The sequence below is a fragment of the Falco peregrinus genome, chromosome 1 (genome assembly GCF_023634155.1).
Source record: "Falco peregrinus isolate bFalPer1 chromosome 1, bFalPer1.pri, whole genome shotgun sequence".
NCBI classification, from domain to species: Eukaryota; Metazoa; Chordata; class Aves; order Falconiformes; family Falconidae; genus Falco; species Falco peregrinus.
Window position 1 is genome coordinate 93,843,586 of NC_073721.1, and position 19,147 is coordinate 93,862,732.

At 36.7% G+C, this 19,147-nt stretch overlaps 1 protein-coding gene across 1 annotated transcript; it reads right to left on the bottom strand.

Moving 5' to 3' along the window:
• Window positions 1-109: 109 nt before the first annotated feature.
• MOK (MOK protein kinase) lies at window positions 110-18,510 on the bottom strand (the record flags this gene model as incomplete). Its single annotated transcript, XM_055816630.1, is given in 10 exon segments — window positions 110-3,682; window positions 6,379-6,599; window positions 7,010-7,101; window positions 9,537-9,698; window positions 10,578-10,656; window positions 11,158-11,233; window positions 14,838-14,908; window positions 16,523-16,612; window positions 18,403-18,450; window positions 18,452-18,510. Coding segments are annotated over 9 exon segments (888 nt in total), but the record flags the coding sequence as incomplete, so codon positions are not given.
• Window positions 18,511-19,147: the final 637 nt, after the last annotated feature.

Genomic DNA, 19,147 nt, shown 5'->3' on the forward strand with positions numbered 1-19,147 from the left:
TTCTTGCAGTGATTAAAAAAAAACCCCAGGAGATGTTGCTCTGTGTCAAGCCCCAGAATGACAGAGGATGGAAGTATCTGCCATGCCTTTCCCTTTATCCTATATAGCAATATTTATATAAAATGGGCTTTTGCTGAATCTTGCAGCCAGGCATCAGGCAGGCAGAGTGAAACAGAGGCTGCTAGCCTGGGAATGTGGAACTTGCCCGGGTGTGCACATGCTCTGTCTGGGGGCACACATTAATGCTCTCCAGCAATGAAGTGGATAGAATTTTTTAAATTGCAAGTAAACTTTAGACGTTTTCCAGCATAAGAAGTTTTTTGGTTGTTTTGTTTTTTTTGTTTTTTTTTTTCCCGGAAATGAATGAAAATTTGGGGAGAAATAACTGCAGCAGTTACTCATAACTAAGTCTTATTCTTGTAATGCAGCTAGCATGTAGAAAGCTGCCAGATACATTTACAAGCTGGCAATTAGATCGTCTACTTTTGTAAAAAGTACAGCTCTATTATCCTTACCTCCTTACATTCTAAAGGCGAGGAATGGGGAAAATACTGAAACTGAGCAGGATTATTGTTCAGAAGTTTTATTAACATAGTGGGGTTTAACTGTTAAAATGCAGATAAACCTTGTCACCGAAATCTAGTGTAGTTATCTCCCTGTAGACGACTTCTACTAAGTGCTTCATACGGTCTAGGTCAAAATGAAACAGTTCAGAAAATATGTAATAACTTTAAAAGACTTACTTCCTTCAGCTGGAGAAATACAAAACCAGTACAGAAAGGACCACAGTGTCCAGCACTAGGGCAGGAACAGCAGCTACTGGCACACGCGTCTGCAGAACGGCCCTGCTACAATCACACACAGTTCAACGGCATACAAGGAACGCACGTGGCTTTTCTTTTTTTTCAGCCTCTTTACTGTTAGGCAATCATCTAGAAGCTTGAACTGCCCATCCCACCCTTTATTCCATACGGAAAAAAAAATATTTTAGGAAGCAAAAGGATACTAATCGCTTACCTGGGAAGAACTTAAGAGCTGTAGCTATAGGAGAACTCTTAAATAAGTTTTTCCTACCATGTTAAAAATTAAATAAATTTAAAAGCGAGTGCCACACAGGTCATCTCAATATGGAATTTTAGCTGGAAGAATGAGGGTAGAAACAACACTCGCCAGTCTGTAGTTTGAAGTTGACTGTATTTCAACTATGAAGCAGGTGGGAAAACTCAAGCTTGCCTACTAATCCAAGAGCCAGAGAAGTGCAGCTTGTCTCCAGAGGTATAATGGCAAAGAACTTGTTATGAAATAAATACCTGTGAAGCACCATATATGCTGAACTGTGTGTAAGATCCACCTGAAAGTGTAAAATAAATGAAGAAAAATTCCAACGTGGTCCTTCACTTCAAATTTCCTATTTTCATAGCAAGAACAATCTGCTGAATGTGAAATTGCCTTTTTCATTGTAACAGTCTGAATTTCTGGCGACATACATGATACTACTACGATAGCCTTTTCTCTCCAAGTTAAAGCTTACCAAAAACTCTGACTTCATCTTTTTTAAAGAAATAACTACTTCCTTGGTGTAAGAATAATTACCTACCTGATATATTAATTATAGAAGCAAACAGTTGCAGTAACACTTTTGGAAACAGAAAGTAGCTTCTTCAGACACAATCTGAGGGGATTTTTTTTTTTTTTTTAGTTGAAATGTTCAAATACGTAAACTTCACTATCTGTGGTTTGAGATTTCCAGAAAAAGATGATGGGAGGGTACCAATACAATTAATTTATCTCCATCACAAACTTACTCTTGATAGCATGTGCCTTGACCTACTGCATAAGGCTAGGTAAGAGAGCTCAGAGTCTGAATGATCAGTCAAATCGGGGTGGTAGGATTTGTCCTTTTTTTAAATCTTGTAAGAGATTAATAACTGAGGAAAGCAAGATCCCTCAGATAAAGTTACTTATTTTTAGACCATCATTTTTACTGCTGCACACCATGCTCAAGTCCAAATATATTAGCACCGAGCAACTCACCATCTTCCTCTGCAAAAAATGCTGGAGAAGCTCATGGCACCTTCTGCTTGGAGTTCCAAAGGTAGGAAGTTGGAACTTACTGTTACACTGTGTTGCCTGTACACTTGCCATCCTTAATTCCATTTCCTAAGCTTAGCATCACACCTTTCTTTTATATATATACACATACATATGTATAAACCTGTGCTAGGTTTATATACCTATTTATTTTGTGTATATCTATATCTAAAAATCTCTTGCTAGGTATTCAAACAAATACTGGATTGTTTTATTGCTGGAGTTCTCTATCTGTTCTAGCAGTATGAGCTGGTAACAAGAAAGCATGATGAAGTGGAGAGATGATTAACTGTAACAGCAGTAAAGCTCAGCCACTCACTCTATGTACACCCACCCCCCGGCACTTTTAAGGTACCGTGGTCAGGAGCATATTGTCTGCTCCGAACTGGAGGAAAGACAGCATCCCTCCAGTATGGGTTTCAACAAAAGGAGAAAGAGCAGTTAGCCATACCATTACGTTCTGCCGTTTAATTCTCCCTTTATTATGATGTACTTGCTCTACTGGTGTAGAACACTTCCTCCACTAAAATTCTGCTTATGTATTTGTTCAGTCCTAGCAAGAGAAATCTGCTGTTCCTCTGCCGTACCTAGGAGGAGCGGCAGCAATACAGGTTTCCCTGCAGAGCCTTGTTTGTGGCCTTAATTTACAAGAACTCTTGCCAGGGCTGGGATTTTTTTCCATTCTTGCTGTTGAGATTCTGGGAGTTTGCTAGAAAGAAACAGAATAAAATGGGCAAAGATACAGTAGGCCATGATGCAGGTGCAATTCAACTTGGATAGTCCAATTTGAATCAATACTGAAAAATTACTCCCATGGTATGCACCACAAATATTTAGCCTGCTAACATTTTCACATTTTAAAAAAATCTGCTAGTAAACGTCATGTTGGTCCTCAGCACAGTATATGAAAGTAACACCTTCTTCAAAACATGAAGACAAACATAAGATAGGTGCTTTGAAACAGTAGATCTCAAAAAGACTCATGAAGAACTTGAGTCTCATGAGCTTCCCCTCATTGAAAAGCTACAATGTAGAATTTGGGCATGCTCAAAGTTACCCAGAAGCTGAACAGCAGAACAAGGAATAGGATCCAATGCAGTCACAACTGGATCCCACAAGTGTTGAGATGCCAGTTCTTAAAACCAACCACCAAAAAACCACAACAAAAAAGCCACCAACCGGAAAAGCTCTATTTGAATGAGAAGAGTCATTATTTTCACAAACGCATAGCCCAATAACATCCCAGAAGAAGAGCTGAGAGCATAAAGGGCCTAACTTTTATTCTAGATTATTAGTATTTTTGTAAAATCTTTATGTTAACACATATTTTACTGCATTAATTAAGCTGTATCTTAACTGATTAGAATAAAATGTCTGTCTGGATTTAGAGTATCAATCTCCAATTGATGCTTAAGGGGTGGCTAAGTAACTTTACCGTGATCTGCTGCGCGGTGTGTTTTTTCATAGTGCCTCACGTGCAGCAGTGACCTCCAATACACCATGCCGCTCGCCTGCCTTCACATTGCTTGTTTTACACTTTTTTGTTGCACAGAAAATTCTGAACAACAGCAGTCCCAGAGGTGTTTCATTACTGGAAAAAAAGTCGATCACCTCCCAGTTATGAGCAGAATAACTTTTAGCAACTATTAAAAAACAAAAAAAAAAATTGCAAAACTTATCCTGCATGTGTACTTGGTAGGCACAAGATTTTAAAACCCCCAGCTAAGAATGACTTGCACATTTTTTAAATAGCAAAACTATTTTGTAACACATGACCAAATTTAAATATTGCAAATTAGTTACTGCAAATTTTTAGGAAATCCCAAATTTTAAAATCAGTGGTATCAAATTGCAAATTCAAAGAAAAAGTACAAGGCATTTTTGTCCTTACTTTGTATAGCACTAGGAAACAGTAACATTATATTAAATTGTTGCTGCTTATCCCTGTGTAAATTTCTGAAACATGGTAAGATACGGGCCTTTACTGCTCTTGCAAGCAACTAGCTGCAATATTAGTCACTTGAAAGTTTTGATTAATGTTAAGATCAATGGCTTGAAGAAAACTATGACTAAATTTTATTTGCTTTTCAATTAGATAAAAAGTTGTTTTATCATTTAACTAGATTATAGTTATGTAAAAACATTTAGCAGTTACAGAAACTGCATCAAAATCAAGCTATCTCATATGACTGCATAATCTGCACATTCTTGATAAAACCGGAGGTGAAGTTATTGAATACAGGAGGTGAATACTTTCCAGAGTGGACTGAACAATAAAAATTTTTTACATCTAAAAAATATACAGAAGTTAGCTGTCATTTAAAATATAATATGAAAATGTGTCTTTTGTAGATAACATTCTATTCCTAATACTGAAGCTGAAAGAATCCTTTCATGTCATTTTTAACCAACGTCCTCCTCCATCAGGTACTAAAAAGATAAAAATACTTAGAAAGTTCAATACAGAGTACTCCCTATGCTCTGCCAGAACAACACTTTAATTAAATATTGATACCCTTCAGGAACAGAATACCAAAATGGTAGGTAAGCAGACCTCATAACCTTGTGGGGTTTTCCTACAAATTGTCAGAGAAACACAAAATAAGGCACTTCCGTTCGTTAGATCTTAGTTGTCCTTTTCCTTGCACTCCAAATACTTTACAAGGTGGTCAGTAACCTCCTCCTCTTCGTTTTATAGCATGTAAGTGGAAATGTTTCAGGGAAGACTTAAGTGCCTTCTGTTTCTCAGACTGTTCAGGAGACAACAAAAGTTTGAAATACACTCTGCAAAACACATTTTGCTATTGCACTTTAATGAGCAAGTCAAACTCTATACCTTGACGTTTGATCTAACAGATCTAACAGACTGTTACACAAGGGTTTCACCACTTTCCTGAGGGGCCCGGAAAACTGAAAGCCATGTAGGAATAAGACAGGAAGTCAATCTGGCTACCTCAGAAAGATTTAATTCTGGTGATTCTCAAGGACATCCATGGTTTTGTTTTGGCATTTTCTGGACTTCCCTATGAGAATGATTTTGAAATAAACAAGATTCACTTTCTGAGAACACCTTAAGGAATAAAATTACAAGAGAAAATCCAAATAATCAGAAAAAAAAATAACTCAGCCAAATACTACTTCAGCTAATTTTTTTTTTTTTAAATTACTGCCTCACTTGATGTTTCTTGGATTTTTTTCCTGAAGGAACTTCTTACAAAGCCTACACTGATGAACCCCAGAACTAAACTGGTGGGAAAAGTGGCTGCTCCTGTGGAAGGAGAGTCCATGCTTTCAAGGTTAAATGCACAGCAGAAAACAATTTGGGGGTTTTTTTCTGCTGTTTTGTTTTTTTGAGAAAAAAAAATTATTTGGGAGTTTTTCATGTAGTACTAACTTCTGCCTCACCCTGCCAGTACAGCAAACCCTTAAGAGTGAATACATTGAGTATTTTTCACATAGCTTGAAAATAAACAAAGTTTTAGTTTGCTAGATTTTTTAATCAGATCTCAATTTTTTGATTTCCAGTGTCAAATACAACTTCAGGATTGTCCCAGATATAATCTAAATACAGGGTAACTACATGTAAAAAAATAAACTTACTTGCTCAAAACGTAGACTGAAGGCCTGAAAAGACAAAAGCACATTTTCTGTCTCTGCCACAACTTCATCTGTAAAACTTCAACTTAAAGGCAGCAAAAAGAGGATGACCATATTTAAAAGAAAAACGTGGAACTGACCCTTTAAGTAATAGCAACTATGACAAGAGTCTACTGAAGGGATGATGTGGTATCACGGCTTCTAAACTCAAACTCATGTGTTTCAGGGCTTTGGGAGGAGGTGGGGGGGCTGCATCAGCCCATAAAGATCAGTATCCAGGCAGACTGAATAAATCCAAGTAATCAGCTTAAGTTAAACATTTGTTTCTAGCTAACAAGCTCAGTGACACAAATTACTTTCTCTAAATGTGCTGACAATTCTTCCACTTAAGTATTACCCGTCTTTGAAATTTGCCACGAATGCAGAGGTAATTGGCCTGATGCATTTCCTAGTAATCTTAATTTACTGTGCATGGCCAAAGTTTGTTTATCAGCTGCCCTAAAAAGTTGGGGGGTGGGAGTGGAGAATAAAAGAGAAAAACATCAGTTGTGCTTTAGGTGAGGTTTGGACTCATTGCAAAGAATTATGTTGACTGAATTAGGTTCATTGTATTGCAAGCTAAGTACTAGCACTGTAAGCAAGCCTAATTTCAGTCCACTTTAAATAATAAACACACAGTGCTCCCCCCACCTTTTTGATTTTAGTCTTCAAGGATGAAGTGATTTGAAGTCACTTGCCAGAGTTCTTGAAAATAAGGGTGCTGTAATGCTTGATGGGCAGCAATTCTCTCATCAGGATCATATTTTATCATTGCATACAGGACACAGAAGCCTTTGGGAGACAAACTGTGCACAAGAGGAGGTATTCCTTTTCCTTTTTTAAAGGGGAAATCAAAACTCGCAGTCCTTGACCTGTGTTAAGCAAGTTGAGAACAAACAGTTATTCATGCATATTCTGAGAGAATTACAATTTACGGAAAAGAATTTATTTTCATCTGCTTTAGGTAAACATTTATTAGGTACAAGTAAGTAATACTTGGAAAAAAAATGTTTTCTTTCCTAACAAGTTATGTCATTGGCCCTAAAGATACCATGGAAATAAAAGGCTAAGTAAGGTTCGGATTTCCTCTGCTCTGCCTACAAGGATCACGAATGCACGACGTCTCTGGGTGAGGAGAGAAGATACTGCTCTTTGGTCAGCAGATGTCACAACAGAACAAGATTTTTGTTGTGGTTCCCTGATCAGAAATTGCACACAGTTGTACAGTTATACTGTGGATATTTAAACAGTGAGATTAATAACTATGGGACTGCATACTTACTACTTGAACCTGTCGAGAGTTTTGTTAGCAGAAGTGCCTATAACATCATGGATTTTGGAAATTTGGTCCAGCTTCAGGTCCAGGAAAGAAGGCTGAAAACCGCAAGGTAAGAGATGCAATTAGCACTAGAGAAGACACATTTAAACTAGTTTAAGTGGTATAGCTGCCACTGTGGTTAACAAAATTTCAGTTACAAGGAAGATACATTTTAGTATTACTCATTTGTGGACAGTTTAATACCAACCAACCATTGAAGGATAATATGTGAACAGCAGATCAATACAACTGCATGTTTGGATGGAAAGAGTAGCTCGGGTTATTAAACAGAAACCTGTAGTTACCCTTTCCTCACAGCTTTGGGATAAAATATGTAACAAGAACATCCCCTGTGATGAAAGGCAATGGATATAGGACTGTGTTTTCTTCTAGTCAAGTGGCAAATCCCAGAAGACAATGTGTTTTCCTCATTTTAAGACGCCAGAGTCAAGCAGTCTCCTCTTGCGGTGTATGCACACAGAAATATACAAAAACCATTCCATTCCTAACACACAGGTTCTTTGCAAGCAGCAATACTGGGAAGATGGTAATTTGAACTGTATTCCTGAGCTTGATCCTCAGCTAATATAAAACTTGCCTGAAGTCCTTGAAAATACTGTTAGCACAGCAGAGCAATTTAACTTAACAAATAAGGTCCACAAACATTTGTTTCTTGCAAACATGTGTTGTTTTTTTTCCTTGAGAAAAAGTTCCTTAGCAGAACATTTCCTTGAGCTTGTAATTTAAGAAACATTTCAGTAGCACCACATGATTCCTGAAAGCAAAACACTCAGCCCTCTTTGTGGACAGGGGAAACTTCTTTAAACTGTTCCCAAATTCAATCAAACAGCTGCCTGCACACTTCTCTCTATGTCGTCATAAAGCCCCGAGTAGAGGAAGGAGAAAAAAGAGATCTGATGGATGTTGTGCCGTTATATCAAGACAAGCAGCTGGGAATAGCTTGTGTGTGATCTACAAAAATGTGCTGTCTCTAAATGTAAAACTATAACATAGTGAAGAACAACTGTGCAATCCACAAAAAAATGTAATCCAAGAACCGTAATTTGTAATGAACAGAAAGAGGAAGACCAAGATCTGAAGGATAAGGACAGCTGAGTAGAAGAGTTAAAAATTCTTACGCACTGTGGTGTTAAAGCATAAAGGTTTACACAAACATGCAACAGCAGAAATGGCAAGATATACTTAAAAAGAAACAAACCTGTCCATAACTTCCTTTAGCTTGGCAAGACTGTATCTTTTTTAATTTGGTAATTTCCAATAAACATCCCTCATTTCTCTCTGAACACATTTATCAGGTGTCTGAAAATGTGCAATGGTTACAAAGAATGAAATTTGTTATATTAAGCTAAAATTATGAGGACATATCTTTAAGGGTTTTTTGCCCTAAGAAAACTTAAGTCTGCAGCATGTAATTTTCTTGCCAAACTTCAAAGCCCACCTGATTCAAATTGAAATGGAAAAAATGGCATTTTTTAAAGCTTTTCGTCCCAATTTACTTTGCAAAAGAACTGCCACATTTGGGATTTTTCTGTTAACAGTTTTCTGACCGAAGCAGAACTGTTTCTACAAGTTAGCAGGCAAAGCATAAGGGTTGTCATTTAATGTGATAGTGACGGCAGCAGCTGCACTTGCCATGTGGAGGAGGAGGAAAGAAGCAAAGCAAATGTTATCACTCCTGGTTGCATATCAGAGACAGCAGCGTGGGAGGAGAATAAAGAAGAACTGCCGCTGTTGCTAGGGCACAAAGATAATGGAGAAATACTCATGGTGGTTATTTTTCCTTTTTTCTTGAAGACCATAACAATTTTTTTGAGTTATAGTTTCATCGTCACTGAAAAGCTTAAAGGACTTTAATCTGAATTTTCCTGAAGTCTTCCTTCATCGGAATCCAACTTCTAAATATTCCAGGACACCATAAGGTCCTGGCACAAGGGTCTTAAAAACACTCTATTATAAATCGAAGTAGTATATCAGAGAGTGTTTTCTCTAATCTCCTCTGGTTTTGCAGAATAGTAAGTCAAAAAAAGAGAGAAAACTATCAAGTGCATTAACAAGATTGAGAATTGTTAGTAAAGCTCATTGAGAGGAAACGAGCTATACTCTATCCAGAGATAAAGCAGAAAAAATAATTTTTAACCAAATTAAAATACGAAGCAAACCAGGGGGGGCAGGGTGAAGACCAAACAACAAAACAACCAACTGTACAAGAATGTTATTTACCTTGTAAATAATGTTTTGTTGGTACTATTTACCCTTGAACATCCCACTGCTTTACAACTAACCTGCCATAGGGTGAAGAGAGTGCTAGACAAGACAGGATTACTGCTTCTTGAACCCTGCAAACTAATCACAGAAGAAGCTTCCACAAAACCATGGAAACAAGATCGTATTACCCATACCACATGCTCCTTATTTCAGTTATTTACCTTTGATTTTCTTGATTAATAATAAGCAAAACCCTCCACTGAACACTGTACCTTGTGACTTCATAGAAAACACATCCTATAGCAATCTTGTAACTGTAGTAGCCATTTCTAAGTAAGCATTCAGGTGCTCCATACCAGCGTGTGGATACGTAGTCCATGTGTGGCTGCTTAGAATAGATAGTCTTACAAGGTCCAAAATTTCTTAACTGCAAAAGTAAAGAAAGTATTTTGACAAATTAAAAACACTGAAATATTCAAGCAAAGATTTTCCTTAAATGTGTGAAATGGCATCATAAAATAAATCACAGATTACTTTAAGAATAAACTTTCAGAAATCCCAGGCATAGTATTATAGCAGTAAAACTGCATTAAAATAACAAGTAGCTCCGAGCTTGAAGATATCTGTGTCCTATAACGTGCAAATACCATACTGTACATCATTGAAAGACAGACCTAAGAGTTAATTGAAAAGTGTATGGACTACAACTGAAGGGAAGACTGCTAAGTAGGACATCTGGATGAAGTTATTTTCTTAGAGTTCTTGTGTTTAGCAGTGATACAATAAGTGGTTTTGGCTTGTCTTTGTAATTGCTTCTCCTGTACACTTCTAAGACTTAAAAGAAAAAATTATCTCCAGAAAATAAAATTTCATAAACTAAACTTTGAAATCCTTGCTTTTCAGACAATAGGGAAATAACATTCTGAAACTGTCAGGAGAATAGATTTCAATGAAGACATCTTCTGAAAGCTAGTACCTTCTGCTGTTTCGTAGGAATAACATCCACTATATGCAGGAACTGAATGCAGAAAGAGCGAGCTGCAGAAGCGAACCTCATTGCTTGTTTCTAGGTTAACACAGAGAGGAAATTATGTATTAAGAAGATAAAGAACAGTTTTTTAGATTGGACTGAACATATGCAGGCTGTAATGCATCTGATTCATTTCAGCTTTTAGCCAGTAACAAATTTGCTTGTTCACTCCTCTAGATCAGGAATATGGTATTGGAGACAAGGTCTATATATTTCTTTAAACCTGTACTTTTATTCATGAAGAAGCATTACCTTCTCAGAGTTGATATATTTCACTTTTAAGTATTCTCACATAAAATTAATTACCTTTATTAATATGTTTTCTGGTTTCACGTTTCTGTGAAATACCCCATTTCTGTACCACTATAAACACACCAGAGAGAAGAGTTCAGTAAAAGATAAACATTATCTATGCTTCCAGTTACTTGCAAAAACATACTTAAAGAAACTAACACTTTCTTCAAACTTATCCACAGCATAGTAAAAAACCCGAGTTTTGCCACCATGGTGAGACAACAGCTACAGGTATCGGAAAAGGGAAAATTCAGGAAAGGGAGGCCAGGCTTTCTGCTTTTGCTTTCGCCAGGGTGACCAAAGGATTGCAAGGGCCACTCCCTCCCAGGAGGGCTTCCCGCAGCAAGCACTGCAGCTCCTTTGGGTGCTGGCAGCAGCGTGGGCTGCCTGCTTGCTGCCTTCCAGGGCTCTGCTAGCGGCAAAGCTGCATCTCAGCAATGACCTTTTTTTCTGCCTGCAGCAGTCTGCTGCCCAGACAAGTGTATGTCTCTGCTTAGAGATGACCCTGAAATAAATGTACGATACATTTACTGTAAAGCTGTTGCTGAACCACGTCTCTTACCTATGTATGTAATCAAGAAATTTGCATAACTGGTACATGTAGTTCATCCCCCCACCCCGTAATGGCTTTCTTCTTCCTAGAATTAAATTTGAACTTGCACAAGTCCTTTTTAGCAAACAACAAATAAAAAACCCAACAACTTTTCAGCTTCCAATAGTGCATTGATAGTACCTTTTTCAATTATACTATTTCTGTCATTTATAGCTAGCTTTCTAATCCATTTTCCACTCAACTTCAGGCATAATTTAGATTTCAATATGCACCAGAATAGCTCGGCTAACAACTGTCAGTTCAATAGTCTGTAATCTGCCTTAGCTTTTACTGCATGTCTTTCTTAGTATATTTCCCCAAGTTCTAACAGAACTGCAATATTTCACTTCTAAACATCTAATTTCTTCTCTAAACAACATATCTGTCCTTAAGGTTCAAGATTCATTTCAATCACCTCAAATTACTGCAACACTGAAATGACTGTGATTCACATTTGACTTGCAAATTAATGGTTAACCTATGTAGTTTAGCTTGCCATTGCCATTGTGCAATAACGACTATTATAAAATTTATCTGTTTTTCAGAGCCATTCCGTAACTACTCAGCTTTTTTCTTTTATAGGCTCCAAAGGCCTTTTAATCTTGCTGTAATGCCTTTATGTAACTCTGCAACGTCATCAAGGGAGGCAGAAATGATCGCATTTTTGAAAAACAAAGCAGGTACTGATCTGCCTGATGACAGTAGTATGAGTAATTGGCTGGGGAGGAGGAAGGAGATGATCAGGACAATAACCCATTGAGGCTGCAAGTCCTAGCGGCCAGCAGGACTTGTGTTCCTAACTGATTACAGTCCTCCTCCAGTCAGCTGCGTAATCCACTGAGCAGGATTAGATAAGAAAGTACTTGACACAGAGTACCATTTACATCGGGAATTGTACTATTATTACCCCAGTAGAGATAAATGGTATTTCAACATCAGGATTTTTGCCATTTATTGTAGAAAAGATTTTATAAAAATGCAGCTATTCAAACCAACTGGGATTATTACTAATATTTAAGAAATCAGGCCTTCACAAAAAGAAGTCATGCTCAATTGTTTTTTCATTACAGGCCACTAGTAAAATCTGAGGCCGATGCTCTTCTACTTCCAGATTTATCATTAGAAAAACCTTTTTTGGAATTAATGATGAAATGTATCATAAGGCAGCAGCACTGGAGCCTAAAATTGTTTTCGCTTGAGGTATCTTCCCCACCTCTCTGAGAAATAATTTTTTCATCATTTTAAATGACCAAATTGTTCTTGCTTAAACAAAAGGCAAGACTGTTTTTCAGTTATTAAATGACCTGCGAACTGTTCTCCTAATTACATAAGTGTCTCTATACACCTTGTTAAATTAGAAATTCACTTTCAGTCAACCTCTGCTTCAAGTTTCGATTCATTACAAAACTTTGTACAAGCTTGCCTCTTGTTTTCCAACCTAAAGTATTTTTAAATTGCTCTGCACCTATATTAAACTTAATTTTGCAAAATACAGAGTAGCTGGGAAACAAGAAGTATTCACATTACTATACACTGTAGGTATTTATAAAAGACTCCAAATCATCCAAGATATAGCTCCTTTGGTATACTCTGAAAACTGTTTTGTGACAGATCATCGCCAATGAAAAATTTAATTGTTTTACAAATTAATAATGCACTCCTTCAAATCACAATGCTGAAAGTTCAAAAGGAGCTCCTTCTACTTGCCATTGTTTTCTGGATATCCTCAGTCAGTAAGTGTTCTGGCTCAGAACTAAGATTAATTTTCCAATTTAATTACGTACTTGGAATCTTTGCCATATTTATTGTTTGAAATGACTGCCACAAGTTACATTTCTTGACTTTGCAATAAGCCACAAGTAGAGTTGGCTGGGGAAGAAAATAAAAACTATTTCTGCCCCATAGGAAATTGTGGTGTTGACACATCTCCTTTGAAACACAAAAATTAATTTCTGAAAAATCCAAAACCGTTGACACAAATGAAATACTAATAATTCAAAATATCAAAATACTTTTTAAAATTTATTATACTCTCCATAGGAATCTGTTGTTCATTTTCCCATTTTATTCTGTGATTTAACAAGCTCTAGCCCCTGTGCCACCACCTTATAAAAGGTGAAAAAAAGACATTATATCATGTGAAACTAAATCCACACACAGAATCCAGACCATAAAGAACCACCACCAATTTAAAGAAGTTCAGGTAAACCCAGATTAATGTTCCAATAACCCCTAACTGCAGCACTTCAGATTACAATTGAACGCAGATTTCATTTTGAACTGATTCACCATGCCATAGAAAAGGTTTTTAAAACTAAGTGTGGGAAAACAATCTTCACATGGAAAACCTGAATTTGATAAAAATTGTATTTTAAAATAGAAGAAGCATAACAGAACATACTTAAACTATTAGACTAATTTCCATCTGTATACAACGCTTAATATAGAGGCTTTTTCACGTGAAAAGAATGAGACACTGAGAAATGTAATCAAATGAAAGCAAATATTCTGTGGTTAAAAAAAAAAAAAAAAGAGAGAGAAGGCATTTAAAGAACAAACCTAAACATTCTGGTTTATCATAACTAAAGTACAGTATCTTTCCTGGAAGGAGAAGATACAGGATTGTTTTTAACGCACTAGACTAACTTACTATCAATGAAGACTCCTTCCTATATGCTCTTACTCTGACTTTACAACTTAACCAATTTATCCTAGAAAAATAAAATGTTTTATTAAAGCCAGCAAATACTAATGTCTGCTTCAGTGATCCGCAAACAACTGTATTTTAATCTCAACTTTATATATAGGTCAGGAAAGGGGTTATTCCTTTTGTTTGAGATCTGAATACTCAGTGTCACTAACGTAATGTTTGGGGTCAAGTCTTTTACCTATTCTGTTACACTGAACGCCAGTTGCATGCTCAGTTATTTAAATGAATCTCCCAACTGTTTAAATATTACAAATTTTTAACTATTCAGAAAAAAAATCCTCTTTTAGTATTTCATTATAAGTAAGTACCCCTTGATTTGCTGTATCCAGTTCCTTTGGTGTCTATAAGAGATTTGGCTTTAAATCAGCTTTTGTTCTAAATGTTCTTTGTAGGAACTCTTCCTTAAGCTTTACAATCTCCAACCTGCTCCAACAAGCAGCTCCAGAATTTTTAAATACAGGCGGTCTCAGAGAACAATGTTATTTTATAGCAAAAACTTGGTAAAGGGCATTTTTACTAGATATAAAAATTGGAGAACATTATTCATTGATTCAGTAGTTTTTGAAACAAATAGGAATACTTTTCTTGTTATATCACTACAGTGCTGACATAACGAAAACCCCATTCAAGTTGTATTTTTTGTTACATAAAGTAATTATTTTGTGTTTTGCAGCCAATGTCGTTTCCCTGCTTTTAGCCAAAGTTTGACTGTAGAAATAGATGGCTGTGGGCCTGACTCACTAGAAACCTGCATGCATCCACACCTTAAACAAGTGGGTATATTGCACTGGAAAGAAACAGAAAGCAAGGCAGTACAGCACAAAATTTCCCTATGACTTTTATAATATGTAACGGTGAACAACCAAGTGAAAAATAATTAATTCCACTTTGTGTTCTACACAAAGAGGGTTTGTGTGTTTCTTAAGCGTATGCTACATACTTTTTATCAGCTCATGAATATTCATGTCCGTAAGTTCATATATCAGTGAAAGGGAGCCAGCTTTTTTATCACTTAAGAAACAAATAAGATTTTAAGCTAGAAATAAAATTTACATGTTGATTTGTATACACCGTAGGAAAAAAGTACATAGTTTAACCAGTATTAAAGTGGACATTTTCATTTTTAATTGATACTTTTTCATAGAAGTTCTTCAACGTGGGTCTGAGGTGTCATAGTTTTAGTTTACACTATCCAAATCATCCATTGCAAAAGTTAACTGATTTACCCTGTCAAGTTATTTGAAGGCATCTTTTCCAGGCATATCACACTGTTCAGTATCAAGAAACTTCCAGTAAACTAACTGATACAATCTTACAATAAAAGACAGGAAAGCCGTTACATATGAATGTACTTCCTAGTTAGGTCACCAGCAGCGCTCTATTGCCTGGAGATGAGCACCTGACTAGAATCTGTGCTTTGCTGACAACAGCAATTTTAAGTATTATCACGATATGATAATACATCTGACACTTTGTTCTCCATTTCACTGCCCTGCAGAGGCAGACAGACATCTTTAGGTCTTCAGGCTTTCTTGTGAGATCATTGTACTAAAGCACATCCTCTCCACAACGTTCCATGAACCCAGACAGAAAAAGGTGGAGCGTACAAGCTGCAATTCAGTTTGCAGACAGTGTGAAAGAGCTAGGGGAGCTGGCTGGCCATCTGGGTTACACTTAGTTAACGGCACAGCAGCTGAAGCTGAGAATTCCAGAAAGCTAAGCCGCCGACACGATTACTGGCTTTTCATGTATTTGGAGAAAATGGGCCTGTCAATAACAGCACAGTACCACAGCCTCGAGCAGAAGAGTAAGACAGCCTGAAGAGCCAGAAAAATATATTTTAGAGCAGTCAACAAGTTTCGTGTCAAGTATTTCAGTAATGAAGTAAATGTCTGCTGCTACATAGTGATGAAGTGTAACACACAGTAATGCAGTAAATGCTGTCATGAAATCTGACCTCTTTGTGAGACAGAACATGTCCCCAGAAGACAATTAAGTGCCTAATGAGGCTAAGGAACCCAACTTTGTCACTGGCTGATCTCTTCCCAAATTCATAGCTCAGCTGCTGTCAAATTCAGAGTTCTAAACTTCTGTTATTTGCAAAGGGGTGTCTGCAAAGCTGGCTATGAAGCGATACTGCCAATCTGCCTCAATCCCTAGTTCAAACTGACAAGTCAAACCAGGATCTTTGAAGCACCAAAGCCTATTCCAGCAGATATGCTCTGAGTGTGCCTAACCAAAATACTGTCTCCAGTAGACGTGATGTTGTGCAGTTAAAGCACTCACTGGATATGGGACATAGGTTGAAATCACCAGCAACTAATACGTATTATGATATGAAGTTTAGCTATGCTTAAAATATATCTAGTCTATAATTTTAATATTGAGGTTGAAATATTTTTGGTCTTTTGCAAAAGTGCCAGCGAAAGCAAGCACTACATCAGATTTTCTTAATAAAAAAGGCATAAGGACTTCAGAATTCAACATATTTGTTGGGTTTTTTTTTTCTTTCTGTTGGAATGAAGAGCTGATTAAGTGCCTACAGGTTGCCTCTAGACCCAAAAGTTACTGGATATCATGCAAATATAGGAATAAAGAAGAAAGAAATGAAAGCACCATACTTACAAAACAACTTCATGCAACATAAGGATATTAGGATGCAGATTCAACCTCCTTAGTGATAGTATTTCTCTCAGATTATTCACCTGTTTCATACTAAAATTGAATTAGAAAAGACGACGACTGACTTGCAGTCAGGGACTGGATTATAATTGTCTTTCTTCCCTGCCATGAGACTATCAGAACCTACTCCACTTTAGTCTGTAATTGAACTTTCAAGTGCAGGACCTAATAAATGGTCTGCCTACTTTCTTTCTTTCTTTGTAGAGCAAAGCAGTAATCAGTAAATGGCTTTATTCCTTCTTGCAGCTTGGAGTAGCTGGACTTACCCGAACAAGTAAGCAGTAATGTATTGCACTCCAGACATCAGTTACCATGCCAAGGAGCTATCTGGGAGGAATTTGGTGTTGCATTATATGTATGATGCTGTTTATTCTGCGCCAGTGTAGCATACATTCCAACTGCTGCTCAGCATGATGCCGAAAGTGACAACCCAGCCCTGCCAAATTTAACATGTAAAATAAAGTTTTGATAATAACCTCTTACATGTAAAATAAACACTATTCAACTGTTGTTTAATTATGATGTTGTCCTCCTAGACTATAATAAAAAATAACACTACACACTACAGAAACTCTGGAAAGGAAGCAGGAAACAAAGAGCTTTGCACACTACTTAATGGATCAGAACAGGATACATTGGCCTTTTCACAGTCAGATGTAAAGCTAAACACCCAAACAGTATTTCCCAATTTGAAACTAGGAGAAATACCTTGTACATCCAGGTTCTGCTTAAAACACTGTTACCTGCTGCTAAAAGAGTTAATTTCATCAGCAGACCTTGTCGGTCAATTATCAAAGGGTTAAAGGCCTAAAAGATGTTTTAAACATGCTACATGAAAAAAAGAGTCTGCTTGTTATGCCCTGCCACTGAATTGGTATACTATCTGCCCTTGATATAGTTAGGCAATTAAATAATCTTTTGATTGGACAATTTGGTCAGTTGTAGGTAATGTACAAATGGACCAACAGTTCTCTAATAACACAAAAGAGAATCAGAAGCTACATTAGTTGAAGATATTTGAATTATCTTTTTTGTTTTTAATTTACAGCCTTCGCAACTCCGAGTTACATTGTGAAATCTCAACTAAGAGCAAAATGTTCCATTTTACTTTGTATGTACAAATGTATCACTCCCACCAATTTCACTAGGAACTTAATAAATTTAACTGAGAATACAAAACCAGTGACCCAAAAGACACTGTTTGTCACTTACGTATTTGGAGGAGAATGTCAAGTCTATGTCTACTTCCACACAGCCCTCTCCTCTGTTTTCCTGACTGGTAAAAAGCACCTATTTTGTGACCATGTAAGATCTTGCTGATGTATATAATTAAACGTAAATGCAAATATGAAGTAGAACTAATGCTATACATGGAGTAAAGATAAATACCATGTTTTTGACCTGCATTAAAACAATATTTAAAGACAGACTGAAAAAAGTGTTGTCTAGGGGGAAGACCGACACATTTCTTCTTCCTGCGATTATTATTTACAGCAAAAAGGAAAACAGCACACATATATTCAGTGCATCTGGCACAGCAGAAATCAACTATTTTGTCCTCACACTTCTTGTTCCACCCTGGACCCAGTGGCCAGGCAGAATTTAGTACAGTGGATGACATCAATTAGAATACTTAAGGAAATAACCCAAATCCCAAATGGGAAGGCCTGGCACAATCAGTAGCAGAGGCCCCTTTTTGTATGTACTACATGCAAACCTTTTTAATACACATGTACTCAAAAAACTTCACTTAGTCTTAATTTCACATTTCCTCACCAAATTTAAATGATTTTTTCTGTAGTACTATGATGAATTATGCATACCTTTCAAAATGTGGCTTCATGTGTTTACAGGCATAGTAATTTCCATCCCAAAGACTGTGTCTTCAGAATATCAGAAAATGTTCCCTCTCCTATCTGACCAGTTGGTTTAGTCTAAAAACAAAATTAGACCATTTCAGTATGTTTAAAATACAAATTGTTATGAAGACTTATGTTTTTGATCCATATTTGATTTGTTAAATTCTAACAGAAAACTTCTTTTTTAAAAAAGGTGGGGTTTGTTAACACACTAGTTAATTGAGAGAAAATATAATGAATACCAGCCAATGAAGTTTTGCTGCCCATATTACAGAAATCTATATTCCTGAAAGTAAAATACATTAATTCCATCTTGGACAATGAACTACTACCTCCTTGCTCACAGACACGATGCCTCTGCACACAATATTTCATTCTCTTTAATGCTGCAGCACATTAGCAACTTGTACCTGAACTTACTTTTTGCTTCTTTCACCAAAAAACCCCAACATTTGTTTACATTGTACTGAAAACATAAAGTTATCTTAAAAAGCAAGTGTATCTTGTCATTGTTCCATCATGTGGGTTTTGCTGTTGTGTTTTTGGGGGGCTTTTTTTTGTTGGGGTTTTTTTGGTTGGTTGGTTGGGTTTTGCTGTGGTATTTTTGGTTGGGTGGTTATTTTCATTTGTTTTTGCCCCCCCCCCCCTTTTTCTTTTTTAAGCAAAGCAGCTCCTGCAGTTCCTGATTTTAAAGCTTTACTCCCATAAT